The sequence below is a fragment of the Dromaius novaehollandiae genome, chromosome 4, assembly GCF_036370855.1.
Source record: "Dromaius novaehollandiae isolate bDroNov1 chromosome 4, bDroNov1.hap1, whole genome shotgun sequence".
Lineage (NCBI taxonomy): Eukaryota > Metazoa > Chordata > Aves > Casuariiformes > Dromaiidae > Dromaius > Dromaius novaehollandiae.
The window spans coordinates 51,642,700-51,661,471 of record NC_088101.1 but is presented as its reverse complement, the minus strand read 5'-3'; the positions used below and the strand labels follow the sequence as shown (position 1 = coordinate 51,661,471).

At 38.6% G+C, this 18,772-nt stretch overlaps 1 protein-coding gene across 12 annotated transcripts in view; it reads right to left on the bottom strand.

The window, feature by feature from the left end:
* TENM3 (teneurin transmembrane protein 3) overlaps positions 1-18,772 on the bottom strand; it is a 1,359,158-nt gene that overhangs the window by 129,640 nt on the left and 1,210,746 nt on the right. For all 12 annotated transcript variants that reach the window (XM_064510997.1, XM_064510998.1, XM_064511002.1 and 9 more), the window contains one exon: positions 3,030-3,267. In XM_064510997.1, coding sequence (XP_064367067.1) covers positions 3,030-3,267 — 238 coding nt within the window. The remainder of the gene's footprint in view (positions 1-3,029; positions 3,268-18,772) is intronic.

The window sequence follows — 18,772 nt, the reverse complement described above, 5'->3', positions numbered from 1 at the left end:
GTAATAAACAGCCAAGCTCTTCCTTCTTTGATTCACAGACTCTTTAGCACAGATTCTGGATAAAGTTATATAATATTCTCAGACATATATTCCTGCAGTGGAATGTGTAAATTTTCTCTTGCTCATAAATTTATCTTAGGCATTCAATGGCTAAAATTAATGAAACACTGCCTGAGAAATGCACTAAGAGATGATACCAACTTGCTTTTATCAACAGATTTACGAATTTTAACTCACTCTTTCTCTGCCTATTTCTAATATATGCAATTATGCATTAGAAAAATTCTGCACATTCAAATATTTACAGGAAAAGCATTATAATTCAGTGATTTACTCAGTATTCTGATTCTAATAAAGATCCTACTAAAATGCAAAGCCATGAAAATGTAACTAATATGATGCTCAAGAACACATTGCTAAAAACACTAGTATATTAATAAAAACTGAAGATAAATTCTGCTAATAACTGATTACTTAACCCTCATTTATAATATTCAGACATCTGACATGTAGTCAGGTATCTGTATGATTCTGGCTGTCTGACCGGTAAGTTATTCAATATAGCCCTGCTATTTTATTCCTTCAAAAGTAACTCTTGTTCCACGGTGCTGACTTCCCCAGCAGGTCTATTGCTCCTACAGCTCAACCTAACTCTCAGGAGGCTGGGGAAGAGGCAAATAGTAAAGACCATTAAATGTCAGTGAGAAGTTCATGAAGGCTGCAGGAAACCTGGAGGCTTTTTCTTGCTTCCTTTTTTCCTTAAAGGTAGATTTTGCTGACCTCCAATAGAGTCAAGACAATTTTTGCCACTGCTCGTAGTCTCACTGTCATTTAAAGACTGCATCGAAGATGAAAGATGCACTCATGTAAAGCAAGTTATGGTTTTAGGCCCTCATAAAATTTTAAGGGAAGAGAATCTCTCTATATAAAAAAGCCTGGGAATTCCTGTTGGATGTTATCGATTGGTCACCTCACAGCTTGTCCATTTAATCAGCAACAGCAATGCTTTACACAAAAATATTAACTCTACACAGAACCAAATCACACAATATCCTGCTAAATATAAAACTGAATCCAGCCTTATAAAATGTATATCAAAAAAGTCAACTCCAAAACACTGCTGCTGCAAAATGATAGGTACTGAAATCTTCAGGTTTTCCAAATACATCCTGCTCATGTACATGCACACACACAAAACCAGCCTCCTCACTATCCAGCTATCCAAGTTATATGTCATTTTTATGCCACCCATCACCAATATGAACCTAAAGAGACAGAAACATGGCTATGTATATATGCTGACATTCACATTCTGCACCTTTAAATGACAGGAATCTAAGATTAAAAAAAAAAAAAAAAAAGGAGAAAAAGAGAACTGAGTATGGACATAAGCTAAAATATTGCCAGAGATGAAACGAACTGTCTTTTAGGCAGAGAAATGGATGAAGGAAGAGACCTAGCACGAAGGAAGAGACCTAGCACAGAGTTGTTAATATAGCTGAAACTGAGCCCGAGAATCACACTCTATAGGGAACCTTAACTAAAAAGGGAAAAATCAATGACAAATAAGATGGGTTCTTCACCTCAAGACTTCCAACCAAGTGAGACTATTAGAGAAATGACAGTAAGGCTGTGTCAGTTTTTATGTGAAATTTTCACATTTCAGCTCATTGACAAGTGTTCAAAACTTGAACATTAAAATACACTTAGCTTTTCATCAGCAACATTTAAAAGATGAGATGACTCTATTTGGCCAAAAATTATTTCCTCCAGGCTGGAAGTGGTATTCTTGTTCAAGTACTATTTATTTACAAACACAGTAAAAACTGATATGACAACAGAAGCAAACATAAAAGACTTTATCAGCCTTCTGAAGGCCAACCAAGTATCCTGAAAATGTCGAACATCTTATTAGCGTATTCTTCCCCACTACACACTCATTAGTTCTGTAAGAAAACTTCTTAATATACCTACTAAATTGTCTGAATATGATGAAGAAAGCCTTCCACTGGAATCCCACCCCATAGTGTCTACATTTCCTAAGGAAGACGGTAGGGTTTACAAACACTAAGAAACAGAATAGCCATTCCCAAAAGCTCAACAGAAGAGTTGCCTGAAACATCTATAGAGACAAAACTGCCTATTAGAGAATCTTAAGGTCACGTATACTTTAAACTACTTAGGCAAAATCAGTTTGACTATCTTTTACTTTACTACAAAATATAATTTAAAAGGATTCAAAGAATGAGCTTAGAAGATTTCATAAATATTTTCAAGAACTACTGTCAGCTTGAATATAGGTATAAATGTTCAGTTTGATAACTAAATTGGAGTATTACGGTTTTTGTTAATAAAAAATTAGTGCTGATTGACTGTTACAGGAGTGTTAATCAATCATGCTAGGTAAATTCAGCTCTCTGCCAGTAGGTCCTATAAAAATTTTTTATAGATCATTCTGCATCATACATCATTCTGCATCTAAAGAAGCTTGTGTCACCTTTTATATTAGCTGCTTTCTTTCTAAGAACCAGTTATCAATTCTCAAAGACAAAAAAGAACGAGGACAAATTTATCATTATAGCAGAACTAAGCGAGTCCTTCCATCTTATGAAACTCTAGAAAACACCTAGCCTCAGTTAGGTATTTCTTTAAGAGGTCAGTGCTAGAGTTAAATAGGAGTTACTGAAAGTTCCCTGACGTTTAATTTGCAGGGCAGTGTATGTTTGACATATACAAGTTTGGCAAGCAAGGCAAGAAATTTCTTCAGTCAAAAGTCGTATGCTATGAACAGGAAGGAAGATACTTGTCCTGCAAATTAAGATACTCTCTAAATCCAACTACTGTGCAATACACATTATAAAGGAAAACAGTGTCATCATGGATTTTGGAGAGAAGACGAATTTTTTTTTAGTACTGAAGTTTTTAATTTTGCTGACTGAATAAAGGGAAGTATTAGTTGCTGGTTATCCTTCATCAAGTTAAGTGTTTTTTGTTTTTTAAAGAGACTGTAGAGGCACCTAAGTAATTACCTGCTTTCCAGTGGCGCATTACTGCCAAGGACCCAGCTGTCCTGCAGCTGGACTGACTCAGGTGTGGTTTGCAGCTCGGCGGGCAAAGCAGCCGGCGGGGCCGGACTCTGGTTCCTCCTATTTGTCAGCGAGTTCCTGTTAAGTGAGGTGATAGATGGGTGATGCTGTGCTGAATGTTGCTTGTGAGGAGGTGGCAAAGGTTGCAGGGTCGACTGGCCTTGGTTATTTGGAGGTTGTTCTAAGAAGAAAGAAAATTAAAGTTTGTTACATATCATCTTAGCATATGCTACAACCAAAGAAGAACGAGAAATTCAATATAATCCTATCATCTAACATATTTGCATATTATTCTATTAGCAGACATTCAGTGACATTCTCTAAGAGCAAGTTTACCCTTGATACGCAAAGTTCTAATTAATATACAACAGATGGTAAAATTGCTTTTGGTTTTAATTTGTTTCAGTTTTTTTTTTTAATCTGGTTTTATTAACACCTACAGAAAACAGCATTTGACAGATCCCCTAATGTGCCTTTAGATTTCAGCTTTTTTTTAACAAACCAACCCTGAAATTAAATGGGTAATTTCAGTAGAACACAAAGGTTTTCGAAATGCATATAATCCCTATAATTATTTAATGGAGTTTTTTAAGCTTTATTTAACTGCAATAAATTATTACAAGCTAGCTGCTAAACAGCAGTAGACTACTCTAGTTTAGTGCATTTCAAATAAGGCAGATCTGCACTATGATCCGCTAATAGATGCTAAGTATTCTTTAGCAGAAGGTCACTCTGCGAAGCAGATGTTGCTTCATGGATATTTAACAGACTGAATCACATCTGATTACAACGTCAAAAGACTCATATACTTAATGACCGTCACATCCATTAGAACACACACAGAACAGATTTTCCAATTTCACACTATGCAGTATAACTACATTTTGGAGTAAGTCACAGGTGATCACAGAGTCAGGCCATCAAAACAATAGTGGAAATATTTTGTGACTTAACCAAAGCACATAACGCCCATACAACTTAAAAACCCAAACCTCAGAACAACAAAACCCACAACAAAATGCCCCCAGGAATTTTAGGTTTTAACAATTTGTTCTGTAAATTCAGGAGTTAATAAGTCAGAAGACAAACCTTGTGATACAGCATACGCAGAACATGAAATAAAAAGCCCTCAAGACACTTCATTTGTAATGATTTAGAGATGCCTGATGACACCTAAAAACGTAACATTTAGCTAAAGAGTGACAGATATAATCTGCTCACTGCTGACCAGGTTCTGGCCTGAGCATCTACCAAATTCAACTCTTAGACTGTAATTCAAATTGCAATCTGTTTTCTGAAGTAACACAGTCGAACATGCTTAGCAATAAAATGTAAGTCTTAAGGACAGCAGAAGATACAGGGCCTGCACTTTGCTCATGGTGTAAATGCTTTCATGCAGTTTGTAAATTAGTTGTTTGATCTTCATAAGCAATTCCCTGTTTGGCACTGGTTATAACTATGAACTATTTCAAAACCAAGAATACAGTGGTACAGAGAACACAGGGAAAAGTACAGATGTTTCCAATAACTTACTGGTGACTTCTAAAAATAGCAGTAATTTCTCATGTCATGAACATAAGAAAACTTGAAATTGTTAGGGAACAGACATGCTAAGCTTCAACAGAAAATACAGTCTTATCTTTTTGGAATCATTTTTTTTTTAGAGAACCCCCCTCTCCACATTTCTGGTGTGGTTGATGTGACTTTTGTCATAAAAGACAGTAATGCTAAACCTGGCACTGAAACAATGGCAGCATTTACATAGTCCATAACATTTTCACCGAATTAAAAGAACAAACAACAAAAAAACCCCAAACAAAACTCTAAAACATTCATGAAAAAATATCGCTCAGGAAGCAAACAACTGATCAGTTTTGTCTTTACCAACACCAGAGTGTGTCACTGCATATGATTAAAATCACTATCAAGGGCTCTAAGGCATATTTCAAAAAGCCAGCTACAGGATAATTTAACAGGCTAACACTAGCAAAGGCTTTTTTTTTTTTTTTCCATGTCTACTTAAAATTTTATCTGAGTTAAATTAAGGCCATTTTTCAGCTGGTGCAGAATTAACTGTGGCCCTATAGCATATATAAAAATATACACGAGCACATGTGTATATACGTGTATGTAGAAATTATTACTTACATTATGAGAAAAATTTACAAGCAAAATTAAGTCCTATTTATTTATTTATTTTTAATGAGATAAATGAATCAATTAAAACTGTCTTAGGGACCCGATCTTCCTTTCTATGTTGCTCCCTTTTTCGACTTTCCGACCTGCCTGGCCCCCTTGAACGGTGTTGCCACGATCACCTCTGCAGTTCCTGCAATCTGCAACAGGATTCTGACATCTCTCTTCTTAACTTCTCATCTCATTTAAAATCTCAGCTGCTAATCAATCTTCTAACCTCCGCCTTGTTACACTTTTAGTACCAGTACATCCTCTCCTTGAGTACATCCTCTCCTGGAGGCAATCTCTAGCAGCAAAAATAAGGTTGTTCACTTGCACACAGGTGGGTCTGAGCCAGGGAACCACCATGCCACCCAGGCCTGCAGACTCCTCTCAGGTAGATGACAGACCATTGCACACACTCTCCTGGGGAGTGAGAGGCATGGTAAAGGCTCTGTAAAGGCTGTTTATGCACTCCCCAAATAAACCCAGAGCTACAGTACGTACACGGGTAAGCTGCTAGAGGAAGGAGACTGCATTCTTCAGCCCGCTGCCCAGCTCCTCTGCCCACTGTTTGCGATTCAGATTATTCCCCCAGATACTTGCTATCAACCTACAAAGCCCTTCTGCCCTACCATGTATAACTGTTACTGACACCAGAACCACAGAACAACATATAAAATAAATTAAAGGTCAGGGGGACGAGCTTACGACTATAAGGTGCAGGGTAAAAGAGAAGCAGAAGAGGATGACAAATACAACTTTATGAAGTTTGGGAAGCAAGATCCGCTCGCCTCTCTCCAGAACATGCTGCCAGGTGCCACTCTTTAGTGTCCAAATGCCACTTGAATTGACAGGGAAACTACAGCCTACACAGAATCAGAAATGCCTGAAAACACTGGAATAATTCATATCTTTTTTCTAACTGTGTAAGAGCTACAGGTAGATACAAATGTTAGCATAGTAACTGGATCCAATCAAGTCTAACAAGATTAGATTATCTATAAAGCAATCAAGCTAAAATCCATGTTCCTCTAGATTTCTTCATCCCTATGCTGTCATTCTGAATGAGATGCTGCTGATGACTGCTCTTTCAATCTTTTCTTCAGCTTGCCAGATTTTCTGAATTCACAGGTCTTTGATTGCCAAGCAATTTCTAAAAGAAACTTCAATCCTACACCACTGATTTGTGAGGAAGATATAATCATCACAACAGTCATGTTTCAGAGGCTATATTTAAGCCTGAGTCAGATTCACTTTTTCACTTCTCTTTTAAGGAGCTAATAGCTAAAGAACTGCTTTCAGATTTTTTTTAATAACTTCCAAAAAACTATCAAAATCTACTTATGTAATAACTAAGCTTCTCAACATTACTGTGATGTTCTGGAATTAAGTCTCATTTCATACGTAGGAAAACTGAGGTGTTGATGTTAAGCATTTCACATGGGTTGTATGAGAAATCAGTGTCACAGGCAGAAAAGCACTGTATTCTTGCTTTCGTAAATAAGAACTTGACAAAGATGGGGGGAGTTTCAGTGATTACTGGACTGTGACATAGATAAATCTTTCATGGGCTCAGCAACTCCTTCTGCATTGGTGAAGATACTCCTGGTCATACCACAAAGACCAGAAGAGAGATCCTGCAACTCCTCCTGCCACGCCGGCCATCAGCTTCTAGGGGAATGTGAATGCTAAAATGAATTAGTTCTTCCCTTGGTTAGTGAAGCAATCAACAGTGCTGGAACTCGCTCAGAGCCCTCACTGCACACTATTTATTATTAGCGTAAGTTTTCTTCTGATAGAAAAACAGGAAGAAAAAAAAGTGTTCAAACCTGATAAAAAAGCCTGTGTCCAAATAACTTAAAAGCTGCATCTATTGCAGAAAGCTACAGTTGCTTTGCTTTGAACTGGATTTAAATGCTATCCTAACTGATTTAATCTCAATGGGAATGTCTGTTTTACACCAAAAATCAGCAGGTATGGGTTCAGCTGTGCTTATGTTTAAAAATGGTGTGTTTTAATGAAAGCTTCCTTGTCCAGCCTGGGCCTTAATGACTGTGGAGCAACCCTGTGCATCTTACAGAGATTTCTGCAGCAAGAAGCAAGTGTAAATCAGCCCAGCAACCAGCCTGCACATCGCAGTTGTTCAGGTACAACCTCCACCACCGCCGCCTTTCTGAGGCACTTGCTGCCTAAGTCAGTGTCAGGTAATTATGCATGTCAACATAGGTACAGAACTTGAAAAAGTCATAAGAAATTGGGTAGAAAGCTGTCTTACTACAGTTTTACTAACTTTTCAAAGCATATTTAAATTGTTATTTACCCTAGGGAACGACAGTGAAGCAAGCCAGCCATTTCTATTGTAGAGGTAAATCATATGCACGTTGTAGCCTTTCACAGAGCCTTCTTCTCTTTTCTTTTTCAAAAACTAATTTACATTTAATTAATTTTATCGTTTAACTGTTACTGAATTTGAATAGCATACGAAAGAACACAGAAAAATGCGTATGTGAGAGCAAAAAGTGAGGAGACAGATGGATGTTTACGATAACTATTGCAGTCTGGGAGAGAGGGGTTAATTCAAAAGGAGAAAAGCAGACCAAGCATCCATGAAAAAAAATAATTTGTTGCATTTTGTGTGAGAGTCTCTGCATAACAGATAGATCATTGAGACCTGTCAGCTAGCTACTCATCTAGGAAAAAGAGGTGATTTCCATTTGATAAGGATTAGTCTTTTATATAGTGTATAATTAACATTAAAGTTGAGTTTCCATGACAAACACAAAAGCGAAGACTTCCATTAGGATACAAACATTTTAAGTGTGAATATAATGTAATTGAATATCTATGTCTGTGAGAGCCTTAACTCTTTCTAATCGGGTTTCTCCTTCCTTTCCTCAGTCTTTAGAAGACCTCCTTCCAAGTAGGTGGTTGGAGTAGACTGAATGTCTTAGAAAAATGATAACAAAAAAGATAACCCTGCATTTCCAGGTCACTGGTCTGAATCCTGACCCTTGCTGCTAGCGATCAAAAGTAATTTCCGCAAGAGGTGGTTTGATTTCATGAATAAAATAACTGTGATGGACTCAAAACTTTACCTAACTGACACAGTGACACATTCCCGAAAGTACTGTAGTACTTTCTGAAGTGCTGAAGAGGGATTTAGCTTGAAAATCTCTGCAAACGGAACAGAGTGGGTCTTACAGCTCAGTTATTCCTCAAGGACCCAAGGCAGTAAAGTCCCTGCTTCCCGTGGGCTGAGAGCGGCTATTGCACTGCTATGGCCAGGGCTTCCTAAAGTAAAACCGTCCACTCTGGAAGTGGCAGCACCTCTCATCAGAAGCTGTATTTAAGTAAAACAAAAAATTAAATTAGGGGTTTAGAGAAAACTTCCCTATTTAAATGTTCATTTGTAAGTAGGAAGGCCTGTCTTCTGAATGAACCATTGCTTCTGTGTACTGCTTCTGCCAGGGGGTGCAACACTCCCTGTCTCTCTCATTTTCTGGTCATTTACTACAAGCTATAGTGGCAATTCAAGATAACTTGCAGTATGTGCTTATTTTGTGGTAAACAAGCACTTTAATTTTATCAATACGCAAATTGGCTTTGCCCTGCCAACTGCTTTAAGCACCCCAACCATATGCTCAAACCAAGGAACTGGGTGACACGGTGCCTAGCACCACAGGAGAGCCCTTTCGCTCCATTTTACTCTCAGCCTGCACTATCCTTTTCTGCTTACTTTACAGTTAATGGATATACTAAAGAAAAGAGAATTAACCACTGCTGTTGCTCACTTTTTCTTGAAGTACTTGCTTCTGTATGCTGCTTCTATGTGGTGACAAAAATGTAGAGAAGTGACAAGGACACTTTGATCAAGTTATGCATCTTTAGCTTATGTGTGTGTGTGTGTACTATTATAATATAAAATGGGAAAAAGTCATACAAGTAGCTTGATCAAAGTGGGCCAATGTTTGTCTCCTCATCAGTACGCTGCCTGTAGGGTCTGACAACCTGTCAAACTACCAGGAATGAGCAACTACCAGGGAATTTAACTGCAGGATATCCTCTGAAAGATTGCATTGCCTTATTTATGCATCCTAAGTTTGGAAGGAATTATAAAGAAAACTTGAATTTTGTTATTCACATTACACATTTTGTTTTAAATCTAAACATTATTTTATTATGTAAAAAAAATAAAGATTCCATCCTGTAAAAGGAAAGACAGACTTACTTGGTTGTGGAGAAACTCAAGAGGGTCTCACAGTGCACATGTGGTAAGTATCTGACTAAGATCTACCAGATGGCGAGAGGAGAGCAGCAGCAGCAGGAGCTCCCTGGAGCAGGTAGGATAGTCCCTAGCATGTAACACTGGTATTTTAAACCACAAAGAGCATGTTGATAATTTCCTATATCATATGATATAAGGAAACAGTCCTTTTCGGATTAAATATACACCAGAAAACAGATAAATGAATCATGCACAAGGTACTATCTAATGCAAAAATATGCAGTCTTTAGGAAATGAAGAAAAATATTTTTACCAAAGTCTTTCAGTTAAATTGTTCTGATGCTACTTACAGAAGTGTCACTTCAAGTTAAAGGTACGCCTGTGACGTTGTATTTCCATTTCACATCCTCCCCAAGTCTCCTCACAAGTATCCTCCCCAACAAATTCACATTGAGCATAACTCTGTGTAGCTGGATATGTTCTGGAATTCAGTCTTCCTTAATGTTTTAGAAATCTTACTGTACCAAACATAAACCTTCAGTTCCCACCATTCTTTCCTAAAGCTATCAACATTTTTTCATGAAAACCTTTGTAACGTATATGAAGTGAACTTCAAAACTTGAAAGGCCAAATTTTTTGTCCCTGATAGTTTTAGAACAAACAAGCTAAAAACCTATATACTGTATATGATATGTAACCGTGTGAAGATAAAATAACTTTCTATTTTATGGCATTTACTTTGAAAATCTGATTAAGATAGATGTCTCTAGTCTGTAATTCTTCAATGTCATGTTGTCATAGTTCCCATCAGCAAGATGCTTTAAAGGCTTCCGATTAATATTGCATGCCAGAACTGAAATTACATCCTTTGTCGTTTAGTTCCTAATGGTGCAAGTGATATCTATCAAGCAGTGTTTTATGAAGCATGTGTGATTTTTATTACAGGCTGTTTTCACAAATCTTTTTCAGGTTTCATACAGACTGTTCATGGTTCACAACAAATATGCCCTGCAGTTTAAAATCATGCCAATTCTCCAATCCAAAATGAAACCTAGATTATTCAGTGAGGTTTATCAATAGAAAAAACTCTTCCCTAATTTAAATCTGTATAAAATCATCTTAATTTGCAATGTAAATGCTACTGTAAGTCCCAACAACTATATATTAAAAAAAACAAAACCCAAAACTAGGGACTGATACCAATGTAATCATGTATTATTTTCACAAGTACCTGGTTTAGTTCACCAAATCTTATAATTGCCTTAATTTTTAAAATGGAGGTAGCACACATATAGATAAATCATCAGGTGCAACATTTCCCCTGGATCCAAGTGTGATGGAGATTTTCATTTGCAGTATTCATCTTTGTAAAAGAAGATGTAGATAGCTGAAATTTTTTCAATTTACTAGAAACTAGATAGGGGCACTTCAAAAGGAATCTTCAGGCTGGTTATTTTTGTTCAACTTGCTGTTTAAACAAGGATGTGCAAAGTCAATAAAACTTAAACCTTAGAGGCCATCACAAACAGACCACATTTTTCAAATATTTTTGTCCAGAGGCAGAAACGACTTTTCTTAATACCTAATGAAGTAAGGCAAATAATTGCAGGAAGAAACACTTTCCTTTGTGAAGAACACGGACATTTCTTCCACAGATGGTGGTGAAAGGAAAAATCAGGAGGATTTACTTCTAAAAGGGTTTATTAAACGCTGTTTCCACTCTGCGCTGCTCACTGTGGGAACTGAACTGGCTCACTTTTAAAACATTTTTTCCATTAGCCAGAATCGATTCTCAAGGCATACCAACATACCCACATCCAGCCTGCAACCGCTCCATTAACCCCTTCAACATACATGTAACATGCTGTCAATACTGCGACAGTCAAAATCTGCTTCATTTAAATACTGTAAAATGGCGTCGATTTATCTGGGGATATACCTATAAGAGACTGGCTACAGAAAGGTAATTACAAAAGCATGTGGGGTGAAAGAGCTGGGTTAGTAGAACAAATTCTCCTGGATCAAGGAAAACTGATGGTGACATTGTCATCCATGAGGCAGACATTTAAAGTAACAAAGTAAACCGAAACCTTGCAGGTTTCAGACTGAGTTGAGGACAGCTTAATCACCTTATCAAAGCTGAAACAGAGATAAATATTTTAGCTTCAGTGCGAACAGCTACAGCGAAACTAGTTCAACAAACAGCCTTCCTAAAAGTGGCCTCTTTAGGCCCAGAGGGATTTAAGAAGAAAGATGAAAAAAAGAGAAGTACAGAAACACAGCTAAAATAAATTGAAATTTAACCTGCTGGGGTAATAGACTTATCCTCTTGCTTTAAAAAGAAGAGAAATAAAAAGGTAACATAAGGCCTGTCCAAAGAAATAGAGGATGGTAACTGCACAGAGACTGAACCAGAGCCAAACGTGGGCTTATGAGCCTACTGCCATAGTACATGACCCCCCAGCCTGCCCAGCTAACCCATACGGCAGTTAGCAGAGATACTAATAGATGTTATATCTATGCTTGTTTTAGGGCCTGAGGGCTGTGAAATCAAACAGAACCCTCAAACGGTAAAACGTCATCCACTTCTTTCCAACAATTCACCTGCAGATTAAACTGGGGAAAAAAAAATACTACCATAGGGTAAGAAATCACAAAATTTTGTCCACTCAAGACACAGAAATGAAATTCAGCCTGGCATTCAAAATATTGCAATGCAACCTTTGCTGGCATGCTCTGGGCCTGCCCGCCTGCGGGGGGATTCGGATGTTTTGCAGGACTCCAGGCTCGGGTTTTCTGCCAGAGGACAGCAGTCTCCCAGAGCAATACTCCCCAGGGCTGGGCACCGCCTGCTCCACAGGCTCAACGGAAAATCACACCGTTTCCGTTCAGAACAGTATTTTCGCATCACTGTAAATCAGATCACCCGTCTTGCACGGTTAGAAGCAGCAGTGAGGTAAGTTTTACTCCAGCTCACTAGCTGAAGGCTAGTTTTTGAGCCAGAGAACTCCAGTTTGCATTCAGACAAAACCAAAAGTGGGGAAGCCTAGATTATACACCCCAGCTGACAGATGCTGTGGTGAGAAGGAAAACTCAGCTTTCCAAACTGCTGACAGAGGACCCAGAATTTATCTGAAAAACCTCAAGAACACAGCTAACAATGGCCTGTAAAACACAGGTAAAATAAGGCGGAGTTATCACATTCCCTGCTTTGCTCATCCATCACCTTCTGTTTATATCAAATAGAGATGCTTACAGAATTTTGACTGCAAAAATTGTGATTTTACAAATAATGAAGGTTAAAAAGTACCATACCTCAGTTTATAACTTGATTAAATTCTACAATCCCAATTCAGGCAAAATGACAGTCTTTTAATGTACGCACTCATTTTGTACCATATGTTTGACCAGAGTGCAGTGTGGATTGCAAAGACTGATGTACAACTTCTTAATAGATTTCCTGGCTTTTTCAAGTATTGGATAATTTTGGTTCCTACCCAAAAACATAAATACAAAGTGATCTATGACTTTATGGGGTTTTGTTTTCTGATTTTATTTCTGAACACTTCCAAGAAAAACAATTTGTCAAAGCTATTTACATAGAAGCACATTTACTACTGTACAGATTAAAAAAAAGGAGGGGTTGAAAAACTTTAACCTGAAAAAAACCCTTCATATTTAATAATTATGTAATGCTTACAGCTGACACAACTGGTGCTGCAAAAAACTGCCATTCTTTCCAGTAAACAAAACTGTGTCTAAAGCTAACTAAGTCTTTTACTGACATGTGACATTCACGAAGGAGGAGAAAATCACTAGATTTCCTCGCTTCCAAGAGCCACAGGGAAATTCTTCTCTCATTAACTCAACTGAATTTTTGTCACTGACTTGTTGAAGCTAATGTTGTCTCCGCAATGTTTTGCAAGTGTACAAATCCAAAGGTAGTTTGGAGACCCCAGAATTAGTTGAGTGACAAAAGTCTGACCAACTTCTGCATGCTCAGCCTTGCCTGGGAACACAAGGCCCCACTGATAAAACCAGCAGAAGATAAACTAGGAATGGGAAAACACAATATAAAACTTCTAAGCACAAATAGGTGAGTTTGTTTCATCAGATTTGAAATAATGCAGATAAGAGGAATGCATGTTCTGCTTTGGAGGAAATGAAAAAGGAACAGGGGCAGTGAGGTGAAAAGGAAACCACTGGGAAAAATGGTAGAACTCCACAAAAGAGAGGCTGAACAAGTAACACACAGAGGAAATGCAAAAGGGAATGGCGGAGAGAAAAATTCTAATAAAAGTGAGAGAGCAAACACATTTTTATTAGAAAATCATACTGATCAAATTTTTATGGAAAAGGCAGAAGTGATATGCTTCTTTTACTGCCTCCTTTTTAAAATAACAAGCCTACTCCTGGCCACTAGAGTAAAAATCCTGTCGGACTACAGTTTAGGCTTAAGATCAAAAGACAAATAAAGCAGCAGGACACCAGATTAATTTTTGTCTCCATATCAATTAATTGATCTATCTATTATCAAGTATAAAAGACAGTCAGAACATGAAAGAGGGGAAAACAAAAGGGAGCTAAGCTTCCAAAATAGCTTTTAAATACTTTTTTCTCTTAATAGTGTCAGGGAAAAGAAATGCTTAAGAGGGGGAGGCCCCCACGAGAGCAAACTGAGGAACTATTGTTCTCTAATGACTTTAAATAAGGTTTTTAGGCTTACAGGTGAATTACAACTTTGCTCTTCCTCCTTGGGTTTAAAAAAAAAAATCTTCATTTTAGTAAGATATTTTCTATTCTAATGACAATCAAGTCTAGTTAGATATCAATCAAAAGAACAAACCCATTGCAAAAGATTCCTTAAAAGATGTTCTGCGTTTCCAGTAAAACTGCTTCCCTTGTCAGAAGACAGACAGACTCATTAACTCTCAAATTTGAATTGCTAACAGTTAAAACAAAAGCTACCGTTCTGTTTGACGGTCTCAATTCATGTTAACTTATCAACAAAACATTCATACCTAGACATTGAACTAAACCTATAGTAAATCCAGAGGTATCAGTGGACACAGCGCATGATTCAAGTAGAGATGTGTACATATTCATTCCTTGGTCTGCAAATGCTGTGAAGGACAGCAGCATGCTGAGGAGCTTAAACAGACCGTAGTATAACTAGTGGTAACGCACGATTCTGTTCAACAGTAAGCAAAAATTAGTTGCGGGGGGGGGAATTCTGAAAACATTAAAAAAAACCCCAACACTATAAAACACAGCAAATTATGAAAAACATTCTTTCTTACATTTAAATTCCAGGTATGTTTTCATAAATGACTAGTTTTTGCCTTTTCCTGTTTAGATTTTCATTACGTCCCTGGGGTGTTATTGCTCCAAAGCTGTTTCCAGCAGGTGATTTTTCACATCGGTTTCTAGCTAAACTTTACAGCTCTTGCCTGAACCAAGATCCTTAAGAAAGCATGGCTGATCCATGTTGTCACAAGCTTTTCCTTTTAGTAAAACTGCTGTAGTTCTAAGATGAACACTGACAGAAGAGATAAAGCATAGGGAAATCACAGCTCACAACGACACCCTTTGATTTAAGTAGCCAACTAGATAACATATGCATATAGACCCCAAAAGAGCACAGCTAAAATAAATATTTTTGAAAAAATGGCAAAAATAAGTACAAAGTAAATCACCACCGTGGTACAGTGAAAAGTAAAGAAATCCTATGTATACTGGTAGAGAAGGCAGGTCGAATTCTAGGGTGCTGCTGCCTTCCAGGCAATCGCTACAGCAAGAGAGGCTGCGTCTTTTTCCGAGGTAAGTAAAGGCTAAATAAACTGATTCATTAGACTTCTAGGCCTTCTGGTAGAATTACAAATTCTGCATTTTATTTAGTTTTTTTAAAAAAAGGATTGATCTGAAATCTCCTAATAGTAATCTAATTTCTGCATGGACAGAATTTGAGTTTCAAGTGATTTAGTTTGCACAAAACAGGTAAACTCTCTTTATACCTAACAGCTGCCATTTCACCAATAAAAAAATTGGCAAAAGGGTTTCTCAGTATGCACTTGTAAAAAGCCAGTTTGCTCACTGCGTAGCGCTGCTGATGTATAAAGCAAGCTATGCAACAGTCACGGGTGGTAGGATATCACACCGACACAGAGCCACAGAGGAGATGAATGACTGAAGTCCCCGAAAGCCACCCTCCTCCCAGTCCCAGGGAAACACCCCTCTATTTCTAGCATAATCACACCGCCTCTCCCTGACTGCACTCCCTTGGTCCCTCTTCTGGTTAAACTATCATAAGGGAAAATGCCTTTCTTTCGGTCTTCGGCAGTAATCCTAACAGCGATGACAAGCAACCAATGCGTGGGGGTGGCGAGTGATTAGCAGGGAAACAGATGGTCTCAGACTGAGAAGTCTGATATTTAACACGCTTTTGTAACTACTACCGGGGGCTAAAAACAAACATTTGAGGAGGGAGGATCGTCTAGTGGTAAGACCACCACCGAGGAAGTCAGGAAATCTCTTTTTTTTATGCTTGGCACAGCCAGGGGCTTGCTGCGTGATCCCAAGCAAGCGAGAACCTTTGGTCATCAAGTGCTCCAGCCTCCGAACCCAGGGAGTGCCACCTCCCGACGCGCAACCGGTCGCAGCAAGCAACTGAGCCTTGAAAGCTCTTCACTGATCTCAAAATGACGGAATTTCTACGGGTGAAACCTGAACAGATAAGCAAGAGGGGAATAAAGGTCCTCTCCGACTGCCTTTACAGTGAAGAACACACAGACCAAACGCGTCCCTGGACAGGGAGAGAAAGGGTACTTTGCGCATTCGGCTGAGGGGCAACCCACGCTGCCGCCAAAGTGGAAAACAGAAGGGCACGTTCAGGACACCAGATTCACTGTGATACGGGTCGAGTTTCCCTTGCTTTTCCGCACAGACGTCCTGCAGGGGGGAAGCGCACGCAATCCACTGCACCTGCTCCTGCCGAGCTCCCCACAGCCCAACTTGTCTGGCTTCGTGCAGATGCAAGGCTGAGAAGTTCACGCATGCCCCCTTCCCCAAAGCGCAAGGTTTCGCAGGTTACATGCCGTGTTACAGAAGACTGTTCTGTCTTCCAGAAGGATAAGCCAACATCACAAATACGGTAACATTTGCAGCAAAAGCACACTGTAAACTTACTAGGTTGCTTTATAGTCTCAGGTGAATTAAATCTGTTAAACAGAGATTCACACTTTGGAAATACACATTTTTAAAAGAACAAACACAAACAAACAGTGAAGACTTTAAGGCACATTAGCTGCAAAAATTACCTCAGAAGAAAGTAAATGCTTTTAGAAGCAGCAAACACGGACAATTAGTAGCATTTCTGAAAGCTGAAAGTCTAAATAGCTGTCAGCAAGTGCAAGTTATTTACAACACCAAGCAGACAGATCATCAACAGAACAGAAGCACTGATGAGTTGCGGAGCCTGTATTTGTAATAAAAACAGCGTAAAGCCCTGTGTGTGTGAACACCTATTTTTAAATACGTACTTCTTGGTCCCAAGTCTTCTTGTTTTTTATTGTCTACTTATACATTTAAGTAGTTGTTACCATTTAATAACAACCATTGAATCAAATTGCTTTGTTACTTTTTAGAACAAACCTTAAAAAGCAAAAACAAGATTTTGTAGATAGCCTCAAAGATTTTTCAAATATCTAAATACCAATGAGATACCCAACAGAGGTAAAGAGCTATTTTAAAGACTAGTGCGACAGTTACAAAATAAGATTCTTGCATCATAAGCCTAACACGACACAAAATACAAGCCTAATTTCCAAAATATTTTCTAGATCTCAGTAAAGTTTTGGGTGAAGACTTGGACTTTACAGCACATTATGTGTATTATATACTCTCCTTTCAAGGCAATCTGGAAATCCAGAGAAGTTTCACAAGTGGCTACTAACACATTTAAGAAGAAAATATTACTAAAAAATTATTGCTGTCTCTGCTGTAAGTCATTTTTTCCATGCATTGTATGCACCACACAAAAGATCAGGCACATCTTATGCAAATAAGCTTGAAATATTTTCTTGGTAGTAGCTCCAGGTTTCTTGTATTCAGCTACAGGGAATGGAGGTCCACGCTGCCATTATCAGCTCAAAGAACCAGTCATTACAGAAGAAGTAAATGTCCCTTTTTTTTAAAAGTATGTGTCAGTATGGCTGTCACAAACTGAAGTGAGAAGAAAAATTTTACCAGCATGGTAGGAATGAGGAATGTCAGCCTCCTCATAGGACTTGTAAGATTGTTCCTTTAAAATAGAGCATCTAGCCTAGCAGGTAGGAATAGTGCACAGCACTGGTCAAATGTATGTAGATTGCTCCATTCCAGTAATCTTACTTTGGACAGCAAAAGCTGAAAACAGGTGAAGGACTTTCAAGAGACTCCTAACAGTTTCCAGAAAGGATTCAGGGGGCTGTACAGAAATGTCTTGAAACAGTACATGTTATCCACTAAAACAGGTTTCTTCAGCTAGAACAATAGGTTTTGAGTAGCTCGAGCTTGCTCACCTTGCTGCCCATGTTGTTTTGGTGAACAACAGTCATTTTGAGGAAGATTTAAAAGATGGAACATCCCAGCCTTGATTTGGAGTGGTCACTGTGGTAGACTGCGGAGTCTGTTCTCTGGAAGTAGTCAAGCAAGAGAAGACCAAGCATGACATTATCAGTGGATGCTGTGTAATACTACAGCATGGAGTCCATAGCTCAGCTAAGGAGAAGTCTGGTGTTTCACACAATAACCAATGACTGAAGAGAGCGGTGGGTAGCTAAGCATCAAATAGCTAGTTATCAAGGTACCAAGGCTGTTGTCTGGTTTTAGACCACATTCAGCAACATACATTCAGGACCTTTTCCAACTGTACAGGACCTCTTGAAACTGTAAGGAGTAATTCTTCTTCAAAGTACTGCCCTGGCTGGCAGCCAGACCTCAATACGGTAGGAGTCTAGGCACAAGAAAAAACTTAAGCTCTGATCCTAGGACAGACAAGTGATGTACTTATTTTTGAACCCAGCTGGTTGTGGCTCCTGGCATGCAACAAGTCTGCCTTGGCCAACAGCCAGCCACATGGATGAGTGCATCCTGGTTGTAACTAGCTCTGACAGTAACCAGGGGGGATCGGTGGAACTGGTGGGAAAGGATACAAAGGCATGCAGCAATGCCCCTGGATCCCATGCTTCATCCAAGCTCAGAGACTTGACATTAATCTTGGGTTCTACAGATTTATCTGTGATAT